The 18,844-nt window shown below is 40.3% G+C and overlaps 1 protein-coding gene across 3 annotated transcripts; it reads left to right on the top strand.

The window, feature by feature from the left end:
- Nucleotides 1-156: 156 nt before the first annotated feature.
- Nucleotides 157-18,583, top strand: rhot1a (ras homolog family member T1a). 3 transcript variants are annotated; one of them, XR_006980948.2, is made up of 21 exons: nucleotides 157-406; nucleotides 1,168-1,226; nucleotides 1,312-1,393; nucleotides 2,684-2,727; nucleotides 3,589-3,642; nucleotides 3,751-3,803; nucleotides 4,651-4,759; nucleotides 6,575-6,676; nucleotides 6,928-7,026; nucleotides 7,199-7,307; nucleotides 7,533-7,653; nucleotides 8,396-8,480; nucleotides 8,687-8,832; nucleotides 8,935-9,035; nucleotides 9,139-9,269; nucleotides 10,242-10,325; nucleotides 10,419-10,541; nucleotides 10,706-10,908; nucleotides 12,849-12,971; nucleotides 15,220-16,616; nucleotides 17,466-18,583. XR_006980948.2 is itself a non-coding variant. In XM_017454477.3 (20 exons), exons 1-20 carry the CDS (start codon nucleotides 370-372, stop codon nucleotides 17,581-17,583), a joined length of 1,983 nt encoding a protein of 660 aa, XP_017309966.1. In that variant the 5' UTR covers nucleotides 159-369; the 3' UTR covers nucleotides 17,584-18,583. The 3 variants fall into 3 exon arrangements, 2 of the variants coding, with proteins under 2 accessions (XP_017309966.1, XP_017309968.1); XM_017454477.3 differs by lacking the exon at nucleotides 15,220-16,616 and having other exon boundaries at nucleotides 159-406; XM_017454479.3 differs by lacking the exons at nucleotides 12,849-12,971; nucleotides 15,220-16,616 and having other exon boundaries at nucleotides 167-406.
- The last annotated feature ends 261 nt before the right edge of the window (nucleotides 18,584-18,844 follow it).

Genomic DNA, 18,844 nt, shown 5'->3' with positions numbered 1-18,844 from the left:
CCTGCCTGTGCTAAACCTATTTGTGCTACCTCTACCAAAATTTATTATTGTGTGTTGAGTGGTATAATGGATAAAAAAAAAATGTAATCAGCGCCCTCTATAGGCGCTGTATCGTTACTGCACACACCATTTAAGGTGGCACTCGCACTTCAGAAACAAGCAGCCGACTTCCGTCCGTTTTGCCCTACAAGAGCGCCAATCGAGTGAACTGCGCATGCGCAGCCCCGTGTCATTAGCTTAGCCCAGTGTAGCTTAGCGTAGCCTTACAGAAGGAGCACAGTGCGGGAGTACAGTAAAGGTGCTGCTGGTTAGCTACATGCTATTTGAAGGAGATTCGTGTTTGTTTTAGCTGGACACACGTCGTTAAGAATGAGGAAGGACGTGAGGATATTACTAGTCGGGGAACGTAAGTGAATAAATCTCTTGGTGCTCTGTAGTGAGCTAAATGTAGCCACATAGCTAAGCTGCTGCACGCGCCTGCCTCCAACTTCAGCTACATGACGCCTCAGGTCGATTTTGTGCACTATTGTGTAGTATTGTGCACTATTGTGTAGTTTTGTGCACTATTGTGTAGTTTTAGACGCAGTCACGGGTTTTTAAATCTGTCAGGTCTCATTAGCAGCATTAGCACAAGGGTCCTCTGGGCTGGAAAACCATCCTCAGACTTTAAATAGACATTAGGCGGACAATGCACTACTTGTATTATTCCACGTTCAGATGGAGCTTACAGTGAAGTGCAGAAGTTTTCACACCTTTAGAAGAATATATATCAGAAATGTATAGCAGTGTTTCATAATCCTGCTTCTGGAAGACCAGAGTATCACCTGCACACTGATGCACAAGCGATTAAAACCTGAGCAACGAAGTCTTCCTGACACACACACACACACACACCTGACTCACACACACTTACACCTGGTCAACCCCGTCAGATTGCTTGACATGTCTGTGTTTATGAGCACAGGAAACTGAGAAGGTCCTGGGAAAACAGTGGTGTATATGTGTGTGTGTGTATATATATATAATATGCATGCATGAGGGGGTGCAAACTTTTGCACAAGAGTTGTCCCATCTCTGAAGATTAGGATCAGTTAGTATTCAGACATGGGTAATGTTACAGGCTTTACTCCAGAAGATTGCTGAGTAATTATTTGTTCCTCTCCGCAGCTAAAGTGGGGAAGACGTCGCTGATCATGTCGCTGGTCAGTGAAGAATTCCCTGACGAGGTACACCGGTCTCTTTCCACATCCGTGCTTCCTTTTCATTACGTTAACCTGCACTTTAAACATCTGCTGTTTCGCTGCTCTTAAGGTCCCGCTGCGTGCGGAGGAGATCACCATTCCTGCGGACGTCACCCCCGAGAGAGTGCCCACACACATCGTGGATTACTCGGGTAACAGTCCTACATCATCTCTGAGCGCCGCTGAGGGACTAACGTTTATATACACACTCTGCCGGGGTTATTTATTCATCTGATTATTCTCTCTTCCACTTCTCCTGAGCTTGAGGTCCGTCACGATGACTCCTTTTGTCGGACGATATATTGTCGGAGAAATAATTGCGATCAACGATATTATTGTCGTTTTAAGACCATTTTATGCCGCTGATGTAATGATAATATAACAGTATAATAATGCAAGTACACCCTTTCAGAGAGCCATGAGCTTTTAACTCTTAATAATATTCAGACATTGTTATTGGAATCTCAACAGACTTTTTTGTCTTCTGATGAAAACATCCTTTAAATTTAGTCGATATTTCATCATGTCATGTTTGTTCCTTTTAGTAAATTTTTCTCTGATTAAAATGGCATCAAGTGTTGATGGCATTTTAGTTGAAGAGAAAATGCAAAAATTAAACTAATTTTACACACAATTTATATATTAACTTAAACATTTATCAACAAAAACGTGAAAACCTGATTTCCTGAAATAACTTTACAATGTAAGACAATATTGTGAATTCTTTACGCTTTAGTTATTTATTGTCGGCGTTTTAGGGCGTCGTTACGGAAAGAGCGTGTTCACGATGTGACTTATCGTTCTACCGAGTTCACGTGTGTATTCGTGTCATTTTGTGCAGAAGCGAGTTGTAATACGAGGTGTATGTTGTGTGTAAATGTCTGATTAATCTCATATGTGTATAGGATGTTTGTGTGAGTTCATTAACCCGCTAGTAAAGCGCTTCAGTTTACCGCTGTTCAGATTCAGCTCACGCAGATTAAGCGGCTCAAACCCCGACGTTACTGACTACGACTGGATTGTTTCACACGCTAGAACTATTCTTTCTACATTTTTCTTCCTATAAAAAAAGCATTAATATCTTGTCATGTTTTTCAACAGTACGTTTTGATTAAAATCGGCGCTAGTGCTCGCTGCACATCTTAAATTCGAACGCAGAGTTTTTGCATTCGAACGCGCGTTTATATCTTAAATCCGACGAATATTTGAAGTTCGAATGTTAATTCGACAGCCCCGGAGCGGACGAGACGACGACGATGTTGGCGACGTTCGTTCTTATATAAACAAACACGCGTGTAAACACAGTGGACGATATCAAAGTCAGGAAAAATGATCGAGGTCACGTCCGTGTATCGCACGATAAGTCGGTAACGTAATTATCCTGACAGGTCTAGTGAGCTGTTTCCTTTTGTTCTATCAGCTGATCTTATTTTCTTGTGTAGAAGCAGAGCAGTCTGATGAACAGCTGTACCAAGAGATCTCTAAGGTGAGTCTGATTTCACTGACATGTTTAGGGTTAGGCTGAATTCTGGATGTAAACACGTCATCAGACTTGGGGCTTTGTGATATAACGATATAATATAAATGTCATGATAAATTATGTCATGATGCAGTTTTCTTTATTTTATTTATAACATTTAAAAAATAATAAGAAGAATTAAAACCTGACTAGAAGGAGCTGATTTGATTACAGGTTTTTCAGTTTAACAGTCCGTCATTGTTGCAGTTTTAATGCAGCACTTCTGGCAGTTTAACTAAATTACACACTGCGGGTCAAAAGTTTGTGGACACCCGACCGAAATGTTTCTCGTGATGTTAAAACGCTTTTGACCTGAAGGTGTGTGATTAAATGTTTGATATCGGTGTCGTAGACAAAAAATATAATCGTGCCAACGTATTCATTCCTTTCGTTAGAAAACGAACATTTTATTTCCAAAAAAAAAATTTTATTTAAACCGACGGCTCAGAGCGAAATATTCGGAAAAGCATCTCGGGGAAATTCCTCAAGAAATCGGTCGAGAAAACGCCAAGAATACATTTCTGGAAATTCTAGGCGAAAGGGGCGTCTGCTCTGAAGATGATAAAATATTAAATTATTTTGATTTATTTTGCATTTTTTTATCACAGCATAATTCCCATAGTCCCATTTGTGTTACTCCAGAGTTTTGATCACTTTATTATTATTATTATTATAAAATAATAAAAATAAAGAATGTCTAAACTTTTGACCGGTTGTGTGCGTGTATGTGTATGTGTGTATTGTATTGTACCTTTCTTCCAATTATGTATATACTCTATTCTCTATTTAGTTCATTCTTCTGCTTATTATTATTGTTATTTGTTGCAGGCGAACGTCATTTGCATAGTGTACTCGGTAAACAACAAAAAATCTATTGAGAAGGTAGGTTTGTTTTTTAAATCAGATAATTATATGTAATATTTTTCTTGTTTTATTTGTTAGTTGAATATGGTTTACTGCTGTTTTAAAGCCTTTTTTGCTTGACTCTAGGTGACGAGCCACTGGATTCCCCTCATCAACGACAGAACAGACAAGGACAGCAGGTGTGTGCGGCTGTGTCTGCAGTCTATACGAGGTGTTACGCGCCTGGAGATGTTTCACCTGCTCAGAGACGTGACCTATGAGTGTGACCGTGGACGTTCTGTTGGCACGCGTGGCTTTACCGATTCAGGGGAATCCGAGAAGCTTTCAAAAGCTGAACACAGGGAGTGATGATAGAAACACAAACGCGAGGTTTTCTATTTAGAATTAGACGAGGCGATGGCGGTCGTATGACAAATGATGTGATGTTAATGCATTTAAAGTAGCCAAAGATAAATTATGATGTGAATCGGCTTTTCTGGAAGCATCTTTTTTTTTTCTTTTCCAGCAGGCTGTGAATATTATATTCTAACAGATTTTGTGAGAATCTTTGAACACACTAGGAAGACGTTTTTTTTTTTTTTTTTAAAGGTGGTTTTGCATATCGTGTAAATCAGCTGAAAGTCTGAGTACGCAGAGTTTAATAGTGCTCGAGGCGTTATTGTTTGGCTGAAGCAAGCGAAAAAATCTGATTTTTTTTTTTTTTTTTAAGAGTCTGATTCATAAATCAGAAGATATCGATCAAACTGCACTGCAGGGTCATAGAATCAGGCCAGGGTGGGTCTTCTCACTTCCCTGAGTAATCAGGATTATACTGTAGTGTGTAGTTTTGAGTTTCGGGGCTTTACCATGTTTTCTCACCATTGCAATATGTGTCAAAATCATCATAAGAAAAGCAGTAAGTTTCAGTGCTTGGACCCTAAACAGTGTTAAGCTTTGATGAATGGGAAAACATGCCTCCTTCAGCAGTTTTGCTGCTAATGTGCTTCTGATTGTAAAGACGTGATGTAACTTTTTTGCATTTTGCAGAGTACCCCTGATTCTTGTCGGGAATAAGTCAGACCTGGTGGACCACAGCAGCATGGAGACCATTCTGCCCATCATGAACCAGTACTCAGAAATTGAGACCTGTGTTGAGGTAAGTAGAGCTCTCCAGAGTACACGACAAGCATGGGAACTTTTGCAATGAATGTTGCAGAAGGATATGAAAGCCCTAAGAGGCCATTTATTATTATTATTTTTATTTATTTATTTATTTATTTATTTATTTATTTATTTATTCTGTTTTTTTTTGGGTGATCACGACTTAACAAAGTTGTTTTCTTGTGATCTCGAATTGATTTTCGAATTGATGTCGACATAACAGAAGTAGTTTTCTTGTGCCTTCATTTATCTGTGTACTCAACATATGTTGTTGTTATTGTTCTGGAGGCAGCGAAAGCTTAACGCAGTCCCGCAGCCTCATGGATGAACAAATTAGTTTTTTTTTTTTTTTTACTCTGATCAGAGTCTCACTCAAGCTGAACTAGCTCTATGTCTGTGAGTGATTGACAACTTCCACATTAGTGTCTTACGGAGGCTGAGAGGTCAAGAAGACGATACACAACACCCTGAACATGTAGTCTGTCATTGCATGCAACACCAGTCCCATTCACAAGGCAAGAGATTTTCTCGTGAGAAAATGACGTCGTGAGAAAACGGCTTTTTCGTTATGTCAAGATCACAAGAAACCAAGAAAGCAAAATAATAATAATGCACAGCCTCTTAGGGCTTCTGTAGAAGCTTCCATAGCATAGAAAATATATATATATTTTTTTTATTTTGTTTCGGGCTACATCTGTGTTCAGAAAGTCTTTCTGAACTTAAGCCAGAGTAAATTTAGGAAACATTTCGGTCCGAGACGTTGAGCGTGTGCAGACATGCAGTAGTATCATGGAGGAAACGGGCATCACCTGGTGGCGCATGTGGCAACCAGCCCAAATTCTGGTGAGATAAGTTTCAGTCTAAATTAAGAGACCGGTTTTACAAGACTACATGCACGTAGGGCTTGACATAGAGTGGAGTAAATCACATTTAGGCTGGGTTATGATCTCCATCTGTTTTCTTCACACCACAAAGAAAGGCTTTTATATTTATTATTAATTCTATCCCTCTGTGGACTGACATCGTATTGAAATGACTGTAAATCAGACTGTAATGTGTTTATTATTACAGCTGCATCGACTGTTTATCATTATGCATTATACCACAGTGTTGTTTGAATTGTTGAAACTGATTGGTCCGAAGGTGTGGATTAATTTTATATACCCCTCCACACACACACACCCAGTTTCTAATGTAACAGCTCATACACAGGGACTTGTAAAGACGGCACTCCACATAATCTAACACTAATAGATATTAAAAGAAAAGCATACAACAACACCAGTGTTTTTCCGTTTTCTCTGTAACATAAAAGACTGCAGGGTTTTTTTTTTTAACGTCAAGAACGAGGAGAAAAAAGGATACTGTGGGAACGACTGTTTATAACTGCTATAGCATGAGTCCATATTTGTTGTGGATATTCTTCCATAACATTGAAAGTCACTTTAAATCATTAAAAAGCATGATATGCTGTTCGTTAATAAATGTTAAAAAAAAAAAACACACTGATCTAAGTGGAATAAAACACTTCAACCCATGCGGTTATATAAACAGAATCCGCTTCGGGGCGGGTTCGCGTCAGGCCGTTTCACACCACCTCAGCATGGATTATTTACATGTAACCGCACTGTTATTCCTTACCAATTTATGAAATGAATATAACTGAAATATTGGACAAGGAGGGCACATTAATTTTGTAAAGCTGTCCTTTTAGCTAGGATTTAAACATTGGGCTCTAACAGTGTTTGTAATTCAACAAGTACAATTTGACCTAACCATCATCTGAAACGTTGTTTTTTTGTTTTTTTAGTGTTCTGCAAAAAACCTGAAGAATATCTCGGAGCTGTTCTACTATGCCCAGAAGGCCGTGTTGCACCCTACAGGCCCCCTGTACTGCCCAGAGGAAAAGGAGGTGAGAGATTACTGGATGTTGAGGGCCACAAAAACTCGAGAACACTTTAGCTTTGCATCTGGAGTCCAGCTTAGTTCTTCTGCTTTTGTTATTGCATTACCGATTCCCCCGTAAAACGTCCCCTTCTCCCAGTCTTGCGAAACCTTAGTGTAGTTTTGTTGTTTGCATAAACATGATGATGATGATGATGATGATGATTATTATTATTAATATATATGATTAAAGATGAAATCTCTGTGGTCTGGTTGCAGATGAAGCCTTCTTGCATCAAAGCGCTTACTCGCATCTTCAAAATATCTGACCTGGACAACGACGGCATTCTCAATGACCACGAGCTCAATTTCTTCCAAGTACGGACCTCGTTCTTAATATCTTTCACAGAGCTTGACTTTCTTTCATTATTAATATTGAAATTACTCGTGCAGACTTGCTTCGTCTAATAGCAGAGTGCCCCATTTTTCTTCTTCTTCGTCTTCTTTTTTTCTTTTCTTTAATTGATTTTTTTAAAAAATTTTATTACAGAGAACCTGTTTTAACATGCCGCTTGCTCCTCAAGCTCTGGAGGACGTGAAAAACGTTGTGCGGCGAAACATGACCGATGGCGTGAGGGACAAAGGCCTCACTCTTAAAGGTCAGCTCTGCCGGACGTGAACCTCACTGTTTTATAGCTCGCTCCTTTTTCTTTTTTCTTTTGTTTCATCACAGGCTTCCTAGCATGACCTTAACACCTAGTTTACTTAGGAAACATTCCCCTGAAGCAACTTTTGTAAATTTACGCCGGATGAGAACGTCTGCCAAAGGACTAAATGTAAATATGCATATCTGACTCGGTTGTGTGCTCTTCTTCTCCTGCCAGGTTTCTTGTTTCTACACACTCTCTTTATCCAGAGAGGTAGGCATGAAACCACGTGGACTGTGCTCCGAAGGTTCGGCTATGACGATGACCTGGAACTCACTCAGGAATACCTGTTTCCGCTGTGAGTCCCAGACGGTGTTATGGCCGTATTCACAAGTAAAATCGTGCAGTGCTGCTGAACCAATAATGCAGTTTTAAACACAAGCTTCAATACACAAACCTGTTTATGTAACTTTCTTTCCTCTTGTACACACACTACTAATTGCTCCTTGACAAACCAGTCTCTGTCCTTTTGTGTCTTAGTATCAGCACTTTAGTGGGTGCAAACAAAGTAGGCATCCTGCTAAAAACAATATACTGTTGCTTTTTATTAGAGCAGAAGAGTGTTTTTCTGAGTGCATAATGCATCCCTATTCCAATCCTGAGTGAAATATCCTGTTTCATAATTTCTTGTTGTTGGGGATGTGCGTAGAGAGAGAGATCCCAAACCTAGCAACACTTGAAATGCTCTTTCGGCTGAATAAAAGAGCTTAAAACGTTAAAATGAGCTTAAATGATTAGCCATGATTAGCAAGGAGCAATGCTCACCAGGAATCTTGACTCCTGACTTTTTTTTTTTTTTTTTTTTTGTAACTTTTTTTTTTCAAATTGATCTGGAAAGATTTAGTAATAAATCGTCAGAAATCAAACTTGTACTTCACGTAAGGATCGTTACATAAAGATCTAGATTGTTGTTAGATTGTTGACGTGAGTTTAACCGGTTTGTTTTTACGCTCTGTAAAGCGCCGTGTTACAGCCGTGTCTGTTAGTGCCAGGATTTAATGAAATCTTCTTGTAAGCTGAGACCATCCTTGTTTGCGCAGGTTAAAAATACCTCCACACTGCACCACAGAGCTGAACCACAACGCGTACCTCTTCCTGCAGAGTGTCTTTGACAAGCACGACAAGGTGAGTCTGTCAATTCCGGACGCGCTCGGTCTGTTTTTAGGGGGTGCGTAACTCTAGTCTAGGAGTAAATAAATAAGGAAAGGCCAGGTAGTGTGACAAAACGGGCACGTGGAGATGTTTCAGACTTAATGTTTTGAATGGTGTTGTGTGGAAGTAAGTCCATCTGAATCCCAGTAAAGTCAAGATAAAGCCGAGCTTTGTTTCAGGATCGAGACTGCGCGTTGTCTCCTGAGGAGCTGAGAGATCTGTTTAAAGTCTTCCCCTACATGCCCTGGGGCCCTGACGTCAACAATACAGTGTACACCAACGACCAGGGCTGGATCACCTACCAGGGCTACCTGTCTCAGTGGACGTAAGTAACAGAAGATCTAAAGAGTCGGTCAGAACTTCTTATTTCATTCTCCTTTATACCCCAGGTAGCCTTTTTTTACATGACGTCTAATCTATCGTTCAGGCTAACAACGTACTTGGATGTACAGCGCTGCTTGGAATATCTGGGTTACCTTGGTTACTCTATCATTCATGAGCAGGACTCACAGGCTGCTGCCATCACAAGTAAGAAAAAGAGAGAGTGTGTGTGTGTGTGTGTGTGTGTGTGTGTGTGTGTATGTGTGTCAGACAGACAGACTAGATGTTTTGACTGTTTTGTGTGGTGTAGTCACCAGGAACAAGCACATTGACCTGCAGAAGAAGCAGACCCAGCGCAGTGTGTTTCGGTGTAATGTCCTGGGAGCACGCGGGAGTGGCAAGAGTGGCCTCCTGCAGGCCTTTCTGGGCAGGAACTTAGCTGTGAGTACACTGCACAAAGATATTATCTAGAAGACTGTAGATGCATACATGCCTGGTTTCCTTTTAGCTATTTAATGGAGAATGTTTATTAGCTTTAGAGTTAGAATTGTCGCTCCTACGTAGTTAACTGCAGTTATTTATAAAACGTTAGGGCTGGGTATTGCGACCAATTTGGCGATTCGATTCTTATTTATGAGTTCGATTCGTTTTCAGTTCGATTCAGTATCGATTAGTTATCAATATTTCATTTCAAATGTTAGTTTTGCAGACATGGAATCCATGTTTGAATATAAATGCTGGTAACTGAAACCGTCCTACTCAGCTGAAATACACATTTATAATAGGGCTCACACAATTATGTTTAATTACTTTTATTTTGAGTAACAATCATTGTAACAAGAAATCATAAATATGTGCATACAAGGTTAGCACAAACTGCACATTACTGTAAAAATAAAATAAAAACATTGTAAATGTGCAACAGTGAAATTCATTAAGGACTTAAAACATGTTTAAGAAATAAAACCGTTTTCAAAATTCAAAACATGACCGATGGCGACATCTTCAGGACGAGAGGAGAACTACAGATAATATTTACATCCTCTCAAGTAAAGCACACGCACCAAGAATCGATTCTGGGATTTCCCAAATCGATATCGTTTAGTTATATTGAAGATGATTAAAATCGGAGGATCAATATTTTCTCCCCAGCCCTATAAAACAGGTGTTTTTGTTTTTCTTCGCTCCACTGATTTATATTTTTCAGCATCAAAAAGTTTGTAAGGCTTATTTCATGTCTTATTTTACGGCAGTCGCGAAGGTTCCTCAGTGACAAATGATGCCGTCTCAAAAGGTTCCGATGTCATCCTTTACCGTGGAAAAGCACAAAGCTTTTCCAGATTAAGCACCTGTACCTTGTTGGCAGGAAACCTTGACAGGTGGTGGTTTTGTGTGTGTGTTTTCCTCTTGTAGAGACAAAAGCAGATAAGAGAAGACCACAAATCCTACTACGCCATCAGCACCGCATATGTCTATGGACAGGAGAAGTATTTGCTTGTAAGTTGAAATATTGCAATCATCAGAATTCCTATATATCCACAGATATAATGATTGACATGGAACTTAAGCTGTCTTTTGTGTCTTTCTCAGCTGCATGAGATTCTCCCAGACATTGATTTCGTCTCGGAAGCAGATCTGGCCTGTGATGTTGTCTGCCTTGTGTATGACATCAGTAATCCTCGCTCTTTTGAATACTGCGCAAAGGCCTATAAGGTTTGTCACATGTGCTCATCGATGAGATTACGCATATGAATTTGGAAGAGAAGATTTGTCTCTATAATGTTACTAAACTACAAACTACATCTAGTATAACTAAAGGGTTAAATAATACACAGTGCTATCATGTTGTGATTTTTATTTATTTTTTGCTTCCACAGAAATACTTCATGGACAGCAAGACTCCATGTATGATTATCGCCGCCAAGTCAGACCTGCACGAGGTTCGCCAGCACTACAGCACGACTCCTCTGGACTTCTGCAGGAGGCACAAGCTGCACCCGCCACAGCAGTTCACCTGTAACACAGCTGAGGCGCCCAGCAGAGACATCTACACCAAACTCACCACCATGGCCATGTATCCGTGAGTAAAGCTTCCTCAGCCTACCCTCACCACCTTTCCACCATCCTGCATGGCTCTAATGGCTGCCTGTCCTCCTCCCCTGTGTACCTTTTCTCCTTCGCTCTATTCTTTAGGAAACCTTTTCAGTTCGACAAACAAATCAGACGCGAGGTGTTGATATAGTAGACAAAGTAACGAAGAACCAAAACATCTAAACCGTGAATCTAAAAGTGCATTGTAACCCCTGTTGAGTCCATTCAACATTTACATTGCATTGCATTGCATGTTTGTGAAAGCAATGTTGGAGAACTATAGCTATTCAACCGCTTTTGTGTTTTTGAAATAGACATATAGTGTTTTTATTATGGGTTTTGGGGGAAAAGAACATTCATTTGTATTAAGGATGGATCAGCATGACTCTTGTAGTAATTTAGATGGCAACTGTTATTATTTGTTAGTATTGCGGAATCTATTAATAATGAATGTTTGTTATAGATTCAGATCAGCTTAGTTCTTTTTCTTTTTTCCTCCCTCTAATGTGTAGCCCATTATTTTCTGCTGATATTGATTCAATACGGATGTCAGAGCGGTGCTTTCTCTAATCTATATCCATAAAAAGATTCGTTAAAGACTGAAGGCAGAGCTGTTCATGAGGCCGAGTCGATTAAATCAGTCTACTGAGCTGTGCAAATAAACTGTCGCTGTCGCTGTTGGAGGAAAAATCGACTTTCGTTTAACAACAAGGAGTCTCTTTAACTGCGTTACAAAGAAGCTGTTCGACATAACAGTAAATTGATGAAGTAGTACAAAGTCCTGCGAATAAAACAGGATTGAACATCTGTAATTTATGGGTTACTTCAACCAGTCTACAAGCGCTGAAATCCGACCAGCCTGAAGTATCTTTAATTTGAGATGGATTAAAAGTTTTCTTGAGTATTTAAAGCTTTTCTTGCTAGCGTGGTTTTGTCTCTGGACTCTGTAGACCTTATTTGAACGTTTGAAACATCTGGGTGAATGGTCTTGGACATTTTGTGGCACGTCCCAGTCATGTGGAGTCTATTATCTTTTCTTTCTTTTTTTTTAAAATGGTGTTTATATGAATACTTAACATTTCAGTTTTGAATAAAAAGGAATCAAATAATCCAGCATGAAATGTGGATTTGCGATCACGACATAAACACACAACTGTCTTTAACGCTATACCGGAGAGCAAAGGTGTTGATTTTCGAGCAGTTGCCGGTAGGTCAATAGTTTGCAGTGTTAGTCACTAGTGTGAGAGTCACGATGGAGAAGAGGCTAAACCGATTCAGGTCATCCCACCCAGTCAGGCGAGACACCTGGAGAAGACACGACCCAAGACAAGTCACTGGCACCAGACTAAATGGGAGCAGGAGTTTTGGTAGGCTGCTTTTGTTTTGTTACGTTTACATCAGATGCGCTCCATAATATTATTACCAGTTTTATTTTTCACTGGTATCAGATATAATTCGTAATGATCTTTAGAAAAAAAACACATCTCATAATTACAGACTGTGAAAGATTATCAGTTAAAGATAAAAGCCAGAAGCCTGCCAATCTTGGACAAGATTGAGGTCATGCATGCTGCGAAAATATTAAGCAGACCACTGATATGGTGGAAAATGGCTTCCCTGTTAAGAGTGTAATTGTGCTTTTGAACTATATGTATGCTGATAATTTGATAATGATGCTACTCTCCTGGTTTTGCTTCCTTGAGCTCCTCCATTTCTGCTTTGTGAATTTTTTTTTTTTTTTATATATATATATTTTTTTTTTTTCTGAAGTGGTGATTGTAGAAGGGCAAGAGCGCCGATCTTTAAAGAGGAACAGGAACCTTTGGGCGGCAGGTTTCATGATCGTGCATCATACATGACTCTTATCTCCTCTTCCTGTGTGTGTGTGTGTGTGTGTGTGTGTGTGTGTGTGTGTGTGTGTCTCCGCAGCCACGCCAAGCTCCGCTGCATGTGTGCCTGCAACAGGTGCACTTTTTGCATCAGTCAGAACCTGCTGAACAGTGAGCTCCTGCGTTCGGTCAGGGCCAAACTCTACAGTGTCATTGTGAACAGGTCTCTAAGCCCAGCCCTGTCCTCCTCCTGCTCTTTATGGCCACCTTTAACCTCCGTTTCCTAACATGCCTACTCTCTGTTTTTGCGTTGCATATCCACCGCACATGGTTGGGTTATTCTGTATTGAATACCTAGGTCTTTCTAAACCGTTTTTATCTATTGTATAGATCCTTGTTAAGAGACCTGTCTGTGGTGGGTGTGTATTCACTAGGTTTGTAGTTGGGTGTCCTTCACACAAAGCACTAAACTGTATAGGGGTATATCTAATGCTGTCTTTGTAGTCTTTGATGTGTGCCTTTGGTGCATTATTCATCAATCCTATACTGCTAGTGTCAGCCCAGTATGATGTTCTTCCTTTTATTTATGCGTCACTTCAAAGCACGGTTCAGCTCCACCCATTGCTAGTGGTCTAATCTAGCTAGCGTAGCACGTAGTTTACTAATCTAACTCTGAAACTAGCAGAACTGTGTCCATCAGTTTTCTGGAGGTTGTTAGGCGGTGGCTTTTTTTCTTCTTCTTCTCTTTTCCCCCCCTTGTGCCAAGATTATTAACGTGAACACTAAGAACAGTAGCAGTGATGGAGGAGCTTCAAAATTCTGATTTGCTTTTTACTCTGCGCTTTGGTTGTACACGAGTGGAAGAGGTGGAGTTTGAGGGGTCAGAATGTTATCAGACATGACTATTGAAGATTGCAGTGCCACACTCTCATCGGTAGAAAAGTGATTCTAGCTAGTGGTATTTCTGATTCAAGTGATGACTCATGGCAGTTTGCTGACTGTTGCATTGACTAGTCAAAAGACTTACTTGAAAAGCTCTAACCATATATTCCCTTCTGGTATGCTTGGTCTTCTGGCAAGAACAAGATTTAGCACAAGTACTTGGTTACGGAGTGGGTCACATGACAGTGGAGAAACCAACGGAATCTGGCATCAGAAACTTTTCCAGATTGATGTGTTTTCAAGAGATTGCGAGTGCAAATTCCAGCAATGCCACAGCCATCCGTTCCCTGGAGTCGAGAGAGCAACTTTGGCCATGCTTGCTGGTGGGAGGGATGGCGTTACTGTGAGCCGTGACAGTGAAACTAATCAATCGTGGGCGTCTGTGAGCTCGATGTATTCGGTAGAGGATGGATAGCCGTGTGTGTGTTACGTTGTGTTGTGACTCAGCATGAGCATCAGTTTGAAAAACTTTCACCCTCCCCTGTTAGTAGTAGTTTGTGATGGGGGGGAGAGCTAGCTGGTGGGTAGAAATTGTCAGGTGACCAAACTGGATAAAAAAAATATTTTAAAAGTATTCGTTTCCACCTCTTGCTTTACCAGTGGAAAAGCACTATTATGGTCAAACTCACCAGGTTTCTGCCACAGTCCACGCTGGTCTGGTCCATTATTTTTGAAAGATTGATTGATGAAGTTCAATTTAGTGCCATTTTAGTGCTGAAGGTAGAAAAACAACTTGACTACTCTAACTGTTGCTTATGAATGCATGGGGATTCACTGATATTAGGTCTTGTTTAAAACTGCATGACTAACATGGGTCATGTGGTATTTTTTATTATTTTTTTCCTTGTATTAGTAACACTAGCCCTTAAGGTATTACTTGAGTTACTATAAATTCAGGGTGTTGGCTGTCAACATAATTAGATGAATTATTTCTTCCATTTAAGCTGTAGTTTAATTATTTATTTGTTGAAATATTTTGAGGTGGATATGCAAACAGTAACTGCACTAATTCACTTTTTTTATCCATCATTCTGTTGCCAGTGCTGTAGCTGCCGAGTATTTTATCCTTTTAAGGCTGCAGTTCTCCCTGAATTTATTTATTTGTCTGTTTGTTTGTTTATTTAGAATTTCTTTTTTGTTTGTTTGTTTTTCATCTTGAACCTTACTCTCTTTGTGCTCTTTGTGCAAGTACAGCATTCTAACAACTTATGAACTAATACGTTTACATCTTTTGACGTGAGAATAAGTATAGAGTAAATTAGTTTAGTCTTTAAGTTTAGATCTACAAGAGACTTTTAGTTACTTGGTAGCGGACACGTCTGTATAGTGAGTCAGTGGGAATATCCACACACTATACAGAAATAGAACTGTCTCTTGTTGGTCCTTCCTTGCTAACACAATACCTGAAACTATAAGAGATGTTTGGTCACCCTATCAGTTCTTTATTTTGATGCGTTTGTTTCCCTTTTTTAAAAAAATTTTTTATTATTATGTCCTGTGTCGTCATGGTTATTTTTTTCCCTCTGTAGGTGTTCATTCAAATGTGTTTGGCTGGGCCTATTCCTTCTCGTGTTGCATCACTTCACCTCATGCTAACCCTGCCAGCATGCCTGCTTTTATCTGTTTCACTACCTGGACTGTAATAGGGTTGAATAGATCAGGTGGATTGGCCTTAACCTGTTACAGACACGAACTTTGTTTCACACTGTGAAGAGTACTGGGTGTATTTTGGCATGTATGCGGTGGATTAATAGTTAATTCCTCTCACTCTTAACACTTGTGACTTTGATTTGTTCACATAACTATGTTTGTGCTTGTGATGTAATTTCTTCTGGCTGCTGATTTGGTGTTTGTGTGTGTTTGGTGGCTGATTTATATAAAACCCTACTGTAGATGGCGGCATTTCTCAGTAGTTTATTGCCTTCCTGTTAAAGGACTGAACATGATTAATGATATTTGGGCATTACTTAAAGGGAGAGTTCACCTAAAAATGAAAATACTGTCATCAGTTACTCCTCCTCATGTCGTTCCAAACCCATAAGACGTTCGTCCCTCCGTTTACAGTCCAAGTAACCAAAACTTTCAAGCTCCAAAAAGTTCATAAAGGCATCATAAAAAGGAATCCCAATTTTATGAAGCGATATGAATACTTTGTGTGTGCAAAAAAACTATAATCAAGACTTTATTCTCCAAATATTCATTTCAGCATAAATCTCTGGCGTGCGTTCACGAGAGAGAGAGAGCCACGACACGCATGAGTGTTGTGTTGACACGCGATGCAGCGGGACCTGGAAGTGCTGATTTTGACATGGAGATGGAGGACTTTTTTTGAGGGGGGGTCCCTCTCGTGTCATCACAACACGCATGCGTCGTGGTTACTTGGACTGCAAACGGAGGGACAGAAATCTCCCAGGTTTCATTAAAATGTCTTCATTTGTGTTCCGAAGATGAACGAAATTCTTATGGGTTTGGAACAACATGAGGAGTAACCGATGACAGAATTTTCATTTTTGGGTGAACTCTCCCTTTAAGGCGTGGTGTACTCTGGTGTCTGTGCTTGGGTACATGAATGGCTAGATGACACACTCGCCACTCTGACCAGACATTATCCAAACCCGTGATCAGTCGGAGGTTCTCACTGCACAGCGAGCTTTGTGTTTCGATTTGTCGATCTGTTCATTAACTCGGCCTTTTCCTCTCTGCTGTGTTTCTCTTGTGTGGAGCATGTAGTGGTGGCTGTGTTGTGAATGGTAGTTGAATTGCCGTCCTGTATGCATGTGCAGAAGGTTGGGGCCCTTTTTTTTAACGAAAGGGACACTTGTCATTTGGCTGATGAGGATCCAGCCTCATCCATCAGATGCACGCAGTCAGCTGTGTAAAGGACTCAATCTACATGGATGCGTCAGTCCGACCCATTTGTGTCCAGGTAAACACCGTCCTCACCTGGACCGCTTTGTGATTGTGTGTACTGATGAATTCGTGACCAAGTTGGTTCTCAGAACATTCTGGCTGTTTGAGTCTGTAGGTTTCTATTGTCATGGTGCTTTTCAGTCTGATTGGTCGAGCTTGATTCTTATGGTTTTACCCGACACTGAAACTCTGGTCTAAATGAAGAGAGGTTTCTGACCGAGCAGGCTCGGGAAACCGTAGCCGAGTTGTATGCTCCTTTTCCTTTCACCCAGGCAGAAGAGCAGATGTTAAAAGGAAATGTGTGACGCCTTTTGGCAACCATGGTGTTAATAATCATTTGTTTTGCTTCGTTCTTTACTGCTTCTTTTTTGTCCTGAGCATCTCAGCAGGGTGTTCGTTATCACGTTAATACTTTTTTTTTGCCCTTGATAATTGCTCACTTCTCTTTCTGTGCTTCTGCTCGAACTGTACTGCTCCACCTCCCTGCCCAGTAGACGTCAGTATCACCGTTCACCTCCATGCCTCTGCGCCTAGCATGCTGGAGTATGACGGCTTGGGGCTGAGTGAGTGGGGAATGCCAGATGACAAAAAGAAGAATGTTACTTTGGGGAAATTCCCTTTGTGTTCATTAGAAACACCTTCACACTGAAGACATGGTGCAGAAGTAACTGTATGGTACATAGTACGTTTTAGAAAAGAGAAAGGAAGTACACATTGATTTGTTATTTGGCATTTACCCACAAAGTGAATGAATCAAGAATGTTTTTATTTATGCTCTCTCTCTCTCTCTCTCTCTCTCTCTCTCTCTCTCTCTCTCTCTCTCTCTCTCTCTCTCTCTCTCTCTCTCTACTTTTCTCTGATGCAGACACATGACCCAGGCTGATCTGAAGAACTCTACATTCTGGCTACGAGCCAGCGTCGGAGCCACAGTATTCGCAGTGTTGGGCTTCGCCATGTATAAAGCGCTCCTCAAGCACCGGTGATCAGTTACAGGCAGCACGCGACTGCAATCCTCTATCCAGCAAAAAACTTCTTCCCTCCAACCCAGTCATTCCCCTTTAAGAGAAAGCTAGTAGTATCATGATAGATAGCTATATTTTATATATTTGAACCTACATGCATCCATGCACCCATTTTTTTTCCCCCCCTCCTCTCTTCTGGAGTTTTGATTTCAACCCGTTCTCTTATATCAAACGTCTTGTGTGTCAGCCGTGCTTGAATACTCCAGACGGCTCTTGCCGTAGACGGACTGGTTTTAAATGACGTTATTTTTCCTCAGATCAGTATTAGATGGTGTGAGACTGCTATCACAGTCTACGCAGAGGCACGAGAGGATGGAACGCTTCGTTTATAAAATGTAAACATCGCTGAGGAATACCAACAGCTTCAGTGAAAACTGGGGGGGGGGAGTACAGAACTCGTATGCACGCACATAACAGGAGATGCACAGAAACGAAGCCATTTCTCACTTGTATAGGTCATTTCGCTTTGAGCACGTTTCAACTGTAATAATTTATTAATGTCATACTTGCCAGTCAGAATATTCTGTTTGACCTTGCATGCAGCAGTCACTATACAAGGGATTTTTTATTTTTTTTATTTTTTATTTTAATTATCTGGTTTGTTTTTAGCTTTATGATTTGTTTACTGGTTTGCCCTTGACCCCCACAGACACACTAATGCAGCGAATAAGCGATAAGCTTCACCGCAATGTTGACAAGATCACAAGAAAGGGCCCAAGTGTAGATTCTGTGGTCAGGTCAATGGGACACGGTCTCTATGAGAACTCTGTTGATAGGTTCCACGTTAAATATTTACTATTATCTATACGAATAAATACTATTACTACTACTACCACTGCATCTATTTTGTTTGATTAACGGCACATTGTATTATTCATTGCAAAACTCCCAGTTCAAAACCATGACGCTGCTGTACTCATTTCTGACCTTTCAGACATTTACAATAAACGGTGTGATTATAGAGCTGTCTGACATATAATGTTTGTTCAACATTGCTTCTGTACTTTTCAGTAGGAAGTCTCAACATGCGCTTGTCAGTACAAAAGTAAGAAATGTACAAACGCATGCCGTACATCGTCCACGTAAGTCAGTTTAACGTATTTTACATAACTGTCGTTAATAATGATGAAGGTTTGAGGAGTTACCATCTTTGTTAGTCGGTATAAACAAAAATAATATCTTATGTTTAAAAAAAAAATTAAAAAAAAATTGAGTAGTTTTA

The sequence above is a fragment of the Ictalurus punctatus genome, chromosome 24 (assembly GCF_001660625.3).
Source record: "Ictalurus punctatus breed USDA103 chromosome 24, Coco_2.0, whole genome shotgun sequence".
Lineage (NCBI taxonomy): Eukaryota > Metazoa > Chordata > Actinopteri > Siluriformes > Ictaluridae > Ictalurus > Ictalurus punctatus.
This window is presented reverse-complemented; position numbering and strand designations above follow the sequence as displayed.